At 32.8% G+C, this 7692-nt stretch overlaps 1 protein-coding gene across 1 annotated transcript in view; it reads left to right on the top strand.

Moving 5' to 3' along the window:
- The first annotated feature begins 4794 nt into the window (after nt 1–4794).
- The window catches only part of LOC123691890, an 11395-nt gene continuing 8497 nt past the window's right edge, over nt 4795–7692 (top strand). The window contains exons 1-3 of the mRNA XM_045636476.1: nt 4795–5000; nt 5938–6064; nt 7059–7202. Coding sequence (XP_045492432.1) covers nt 4893–5000; nt 5938–6064; nt 7059–7202 — 379 coding nt within the window. The 5' untranslated portion in view covers nt 4795–4892. The remainder of the gene's footprint in view (nt 5001–5937; nt 6065–7058; nt 7203–7692) is intronic.

Genomic DNA, 7692 nt, shown 5'->3' with positions numbered 1-7692 from the left:
TCTACGTACATATCGAAATATTTGTACGATAACTATTTCTAATAAAGGTATACCTATATTACATATTTTGTGTTCCCCATTCTTCAATTCTATTTCATTTATTCAATACTTTATCATTCCAGAAGAAATATAAATAAGAACAAATTATCAGGCTATTATCAGTTTATTGAATTGGCTTTTTCATCTTAAAACAAAATAGTAATTATTACACTAAAAATATAATAATCTTATCGATACATTTACACATACACACAACCCTAGAACTCTCGAAATACAGACAATCTATATTGACTTGCAGAATCACAAGATGGCACTGTATAAATTAATACTAGTAAATTATTTAATTAAAATAAAAACTCATACATTAAAATAAATTAAAATAATAGTTATGTGTATATTTAAATTAAATTTATTTTATTACAAAGTTTATATAAAAACTTGAATGTAAGGTTTTTGTCACAGAATACAAAACATTGTAGTTCTATGAGTTAACGCTAGATGCCGTTATTTTTATATTTTATTTTTACTTTTATTACTTTTTACTGTTTTTACAATATTGGTATCAAGGTGGTAAAGTAAGACGTAGGAGCTAGTAAATAATGTTCATATGAATAAAAAATATCAACTTTGTTAGAAACCAAATCGACACCTCAAAGATAGGTCAACTTGTTGCAACTTATTGGTTGCAATCTCTACGATCTGTCTATAAAGAAAATAATGAAAGTCGTACTAATTACATAGTATATACTCCATTTAATATTATACATTGTGTAGAATAATAAACCTAACACTGTATAGCTATGGCATTCAAGTTAACAAGGAGAACAGCGTTGAAAAAGTTTCCGCGGCTTCACGCTCAACTACACAGACATATATACATAGTAGCACAGACTAATAATAATATACTACGATAGTAGTCTTTGACACAGACAGACAGTCGTTGAAATTACGCTGCGCGCTGGTCGGATTGATTTAAAAAAAATATTTCGTAGATTCATTCCGTGTGTCTTCGTTTTCTAACTGAAGGTGTAAATATAGATGCTGCTAACTTGACAAAATTGTGTATCCGGATAGAGCCTTTTATATTCAAATCAGCCTTTAACCGACGAAAATAACTTAGTACCTAAGTACCCTGTACTTAAATATTATAATGCATATTGCATATATGATATAGACAGTGGCGTAGCTATCATATGGCCAGGTGGTGCAGTGCACCAGGGCCCCGGAGCTCAGGGGGCCCTCAAACCTCAGCTTTGAAATATATTTTGGATCAGCGATAAGCTCTCGTGCTTGACGGTAGTGAGACCAATTCGCCAATTCCACCCATCAACTTTTTAATGAAACTTTCATTCGCTCTTGCCTTGCATGAGTTCTCATTTATGATATTTGTGGCGATGTTTTCAACTTTCTGGGGTCTGGGACGTACTACAATAGTTGACGCTAGGTGTGTCGCTGACTGTTGTAATTCGTAATTCCCTACTACCAGCCTTATTTCATCAAGTATCATTATGATTTCTATTCCGCACATCCATCCATCTGGCACCAAATTTCTGCTAGAACTCATTTTCGCTAAAAAAATTTCCGATGACAAAATATGTATTCGATACCGGTTGCAGCACAACGGTAACCGTATAATCTATGATAGCTCTCAAGTCTCAACATGATCGACAGCAAAAATAAAAACATTTATTCTAAACTCAAATTCAAATTGACAAATGAGCTACTTCACGGAAAAAAAGAAACAGAAAATATCGCAGTGTAAACTGCTTAAACAACGGGGTACCCACTTCATTTTACACTGGAACAGAGAATTTTCCTGTCCAAACTGACATTTTAACAGTTACACTGGATTGTTTACAGTTCGATACACTAAATCTATCAATGTTTCCAGTAAAATAGTGTTCAACTGTCAAAATTAGATGACATCACCGATTTTCATACTGTTCGCAGCAGCAACGGTTACAGTGTTACAATATTGACTACCCTATCAAACACCGAAAGGCCTGTGATCAGTTACAGAAGAAATATTGCGATATAATTGGACCCAATTTCTCGCTCTAATTTCTTAATGTATATCATCTGATTCTCCCTCAATTGATGGAGACGTGGTCTATTCGCCAGCTTTGCAAAGAAATTATAACAAAATTTGTCGTGTGACCTTACGGAAGTGTATACAGTGATGCTACTGTTTCATACAATTCCTGTTACTTCCGCGGCAGCAGAAAGATCTTTCAGTAAACTGAAGATTATAAAAAAATTATTTAAGAAACAGAATTTGAAAAGATCGCCTCCGACATTTATCGTTAATTGCAATAGAAAATGAGGCGGCATCAAACTTGGATTTGAGTGAAATTATAGACGAATTCGCAAAAATTAAAGCGCGCAAGAGATTGTGAATTGGGCGGAAAATTCTGTTAAAAATAGTTTTTTCCATTAATTATCTCATCTATTGTCATGTGCGTCGTTGTTTATTTATTCCCTTTTTCTTCTATTAAACCTTCTATTAAACACATGGAGAGTCTAATAGAGACGACGCACGTATGGATTTAGCCTACTAGAGATAAGTTCACTTACTGTTTTCTATTCTTATTCTTATCAATAATTTTGAAGGCTTTATTTTAGAATTAATAAGTTAAAACTACGCGGAAAGAGGGGAGGAGGAGGGCCCGATTCTTTCCCTATGCACCAGGGCCCTTGTCCCCCTAGCTACGCCACTGGATATAGATAGTAGGTACATAATTAATTACTGTAGAAGTCTATATACCTATTTCCTTATTACTTTTCTAGTTCATACATACTAGGTACCTACCTACGTAGGTAGTACGTATTCATGTAAAGTTATTGTAAAGCGAATATTCGATCTCATTCTGGTAATATAGAATGGATAGGTAGCTAGATTTGTATTGCTAATAAAACACCGTAAGGACATGGTTTATAGACGACAATTAAAATAATTCAAACAATAAAATATCAGATAAGTCGGTACTTGTTTAATTGATGCAATACGTAAGTAGCTAATCTACCTACCTAGTATTGTAAACCAAGTCTCCATAATTAAGATTCCATGGCATTCAGTAGATGAATAACCGTACGAGAACTTGTGTCTTGTGTAGCTCTTTTTAATCATTGATATATGAGAGCTATTGTGAAAAATTAAACAGTTTTTTTTCTTTGTGAACATAATACCTATGAGTCAGGTGAGTCTTATCAACGCGGAGATTACAGTTGCAATGCACGCATTAATTGGAAACCTTATATTTCAACTTTTGAGAATTACAGATATTTCCTCACCCCAATTTTATTTATTTTATTTTATTTAAGAAATTTAGCTGTTATCAGCTTTTATAAGAAGGCATCTCGAGAAAAAAAATCATAACAATCGTTCGGTTCGCGTTGTGATAGACAAGTAAACCCACTTTCTTATTTAGGCACATAGGTAATTGTAGTTTAGTATTACATTATCTGTGGTATTACAACATTTGCATTAATTTTCTCTTAAATGACGCAAAAAACGACTATAATTAGTTATTATCTAGTAAACAAACCCGGGGCGGCGAAAAGATAATTCGACACAGCGCTACACGTTAAGTTCAAAAATTTACTATTCTGCTACCTACTCATTCACACAATAATTAGAAAAATAAAAATGTGTTTGTTCCATTTCACAATGCATTTTATATACTTACATCACATATGAAAGAAAACCAGTCACACGATTTTCTCGTGAATACTTATTACTTATTAGTTATTAGTCACCTTTTTAATGGTTTTAATTATTAGCGTTATACATATTATTATTTTGTTTAGGTATACCTGTAAATTGACATTGTTATTCATCATTATTTATATTATATTGTTCACAAGAAGAAAATAGACGCCAATATGTACTATACTACTTACTTATAGAAGACATGTCTAGTAATAAAATACTTGTATATTCATATTCAACAAAGGATTAGTTATTGAGACATCACGTCGCCACAATTATAATGGAACAATGAGTAGGCTAGTTTCGATAGGCTGTTAGTATAGATATAGTCTGTAGACGATAAACATTAAACAGTAGTTTAACATTGTATTTACTACTATATGCCGATTGCCGAACGATATAGGTATAATTCTAGCTGTCCCTGCGTGCGTTGTACTCTTGTGACCTAGGGTTATGAAAAATAGATGTTGGTTGATTCTCTAACCTTATACTTGTACATGTACCATACATGTCCAAGTTACGACTACAAACGGCTGCTGAAAAGCGCTAAGTTTGGATGTTTAACTTGCCTTTGTCACTTATATTTGCCCTTTGTGGCTTTGTCTCTTTAAAAACACACGAAGTACATACTTTAATTAATTAGATGTCATCTATTGTCTATGTTCAACTTCGTAGAAACCTGTGGTAGAAACGCATTCTAATTACCTAGACAGTTGGATATCGTTTAGGCAAACGATACTCGTGTATGGTTTTTTGATTAGTTTTTTAGAGTAAAGTTGAAAATGACAATGTAGTTTATAATTATAAAACAAAAAGCTATTGAGCTCATATCTGCAAACTTATCTTGAAATGGGCGCAGTAGTTATCAATGTGCTATAAAACTAATGATATGTGTTTATATGATAAATTCCAAGATGCATGGACGGACGCGTGGGCAGATAACACCAATTTCATACAAATATTGCTTTTGAACTGAAGACTACACTTCAATTCGAATAACGACTCTATTTATTCCACAAAAGCGTTAGACAGTTTAGATAAGAAGCGAATTGATTTAATTACGGCTCGTGTAACTATAAATTACCACTCAAATTTGTCACTCACTAAATGACTGATGTGACTCTCCGATATCATATTATATAAAAAAGATATACAAATTTCTGACTGTGGAATTAATTTCAGGATGACTAAGTCAAAACCCATCAAATCGAAGGTTTTAAAGGAAGGCGAATTCGTGCCTCCTGATGGAGGATGGGGATGGATGATCATATTTGCAGCTGGATTTTCTAATGTAAGTCTTTTATTATTGATGGGATCATAAATTTTTGCTTACCTCGAAATGCTGTTATTACTAATACATGTACCTATGTGAATGTGACATTAGTAAACTTTTAAGAAAACTGTCCAAAAAATAATTGTTATGTTCATAAGAACCTTCCTTGTGCCTAAGCCAAAACGTATAAAAATGTAACCAAAATTGTAGAGCCGTTCTAGAGTTTTACGCTTAACAACACATTTGGCGATTTTTTTTTTCTATTATATAGGTATACAGTACATTGTAAGTAAGTACATAATATTTTTATCACATTTTACAAAACTTTTTATATTTGGAAAATCTCAGTTTGTCCTCACTCCTCATCATTTAAGTGCATATTAAATTTTTTTAACTGTTTTTGTTTGTGTTGAAATCATACTTATATAACAAATTAATTATTAAGTAAAATATACCACAATCACTCTCTTTTTTAAATCTGTCACGACTCCAATATAATAGATGCTCTCAAGCGAATCACGTCTAAGTGGACCTAATCGGTTCCCACATTTGTTAAATTACACTTTCAATTAAGCATTCATAAATTCGTTATTTTTACCGCTAAAGTTAGTTAGTAGTACTTGTGTCAATAAAAAGGGCGTAAAGGAATCGATGTGTCCGGTGTCAATAAGTAGTGTGCCAAATTGTCCTTATGTAACTAGCAATTCAACCACGATATGCCATAAAGGTACCCACGACATATTGGGAAAAGAATTGATTACTTGTGCATAATTGTTGTTATGTTTAAATTAATACAACATAATATTGGGCAGAGGTCGCTTGCAATCACGTTTACGACTGCTCTTTGCCCTAACTGTCATACAAATTTCAAAGCAAAAGTTTGTCTATCACGAGCAATAAAACCAAGAACCGCTGATCGAACAAAATGTTTAATAAACATATTAATTCTCCTCAGCTATCTGCGTTACCGATTCTCCAGCAATTCGGGCTATTGTTTCGGGACAAATTCGCTCGTATCGGCATCACCAGCTCTCAGACGACGACCATTATCAACATGAATTCCGCTCTGACGTCTTGCGTCGGTGCGTGACGCGTATTGGATGGTAACTTTATGCACAATAACGGCACATTTAACTTACGCACTAACTGACGATAAGTTTATTTGTTACTTCAAAATTTCATGAATATTTTTGCGTTAACCTGAAATTAAATGACGGTACCTCATATGTAAGAAAAACGTTTCTTTGGGATACTCGGACGAAAGCTCTGTTTAGGTAATATTGTACCATCTTGTTCAAATTACATTATTTTAAACTAAAAGCATTCTGCGTGGCTTCGCCCGCTTTTTCTAAAAACTTAATAAGAAAATAATATACATACCTACCTTAGATATATACCAAAATAATATACATACTAACCTTTCTCGAGAACCACTCTATCTAATAAAAAAGCGCATCAAAATACGCTATGTAATTATAAAGAATAAAGCATGAAGGTATCCTAAAAGATCTGCGGTTTGAGATATCCCAGAAACAGAAACTACTGTATACCTACAATAAGAATAAAAAAATGTACTTGATCCCCTTATTGAATGCTTATGCATTTTAATTTTAATAATGTACATTTGACGTACCTAATCACTAAACTGATAACCGAATGTATATGATCACTCATTTCAATTACATATTTAAAAGATTATCTTAATACCATTTTAATACCCAATATCAGGTGTTATATTATATTCAAAGCATAACGGAGTTTATGATAATATCGCATTATTTTAGTAAGTAATTTCAAAATTTAAGAGCCGATTTTTTGGTTGGCAAATAATAAAAAATGTTATGACGATTGAAAAGTGCTTCTAGAAAAAGTCTAATTTAAAAAATAAATGTATGACTTTGAGTTAGACTAGATTTCTCATGTTTTTCTTGAAGACAATATGACGCCTATTTGGATGCAGATTAACCTGTTTAAATAACTACACGCCTTTTACACGACGAAGACACGTATTTATATCACGCATAGAGGTAAATCTCTTTTGCGAGATCTATCTTAATTTGTCATTTATTTTTTCAGGGTTAGCAAACGGTCCTGTTTTCAAAACATTCAGCTATCGCCAAGTGTCGCTTACTGGAGCAATTGTAGTGTTCATAGCTCTACTTTTGACGACATTTTCTTACAACTTCACCACTTATCTTATCAGCTTTTCAATACTATACGGTAAGAGCCTATTATTTATTAACCGACTTCAAAATAAAGAAGAGGTTCTTAATTCGACCCGTATATTTTTTTTATATTAATTACTAGCTGCGCCCCGCAGTTTCAACCGCGCTCGTGAATGAGTTTTTCCTTTTAATCATAATGTTCATTGGAACAATATAATAATGGGGGAATATCGGTATAAAAGAACGTAAATTACTCCTTATAACAACAGCTATCTGTCAGTGCAAGTCCCGTCAAAATCGGTCCAGCTGTTCCTGAGATTAACCGGAACTAACAGAGAGACAAAAATTATTAATACATTCATTATCAAGTATTTAGTAAAAATCAGTTATTTCAATACTAAAAACAGGCGTTCCATTTTTATTATTTATATAATATTCAAACAATTAAAATGTTGTTTAATTGGCTAGGTACGCTCTCTGAATAGTAAATAATGACTACTTATTCGACGATAGGTAATTCGTCCATCAATCACTGCCTATAATTG

Source organism: Colias croceus, chromosome 5 (assembly GCF_905220415.1).
Source record: "Colias croceus chromosome 5, ilColCroc2.1".
Taxonomy (NCBI): domain Eukaryota; kingdom Metazoa; phylum Arthropoda; class Insecta; order Lepidoptera; family Pieridae; genus Colias; species Colias croceus.
Note: the sequence above shows the minus strand (reverse complement) of the source record. Positions and strands in the feature narration are given on the sequence as shown.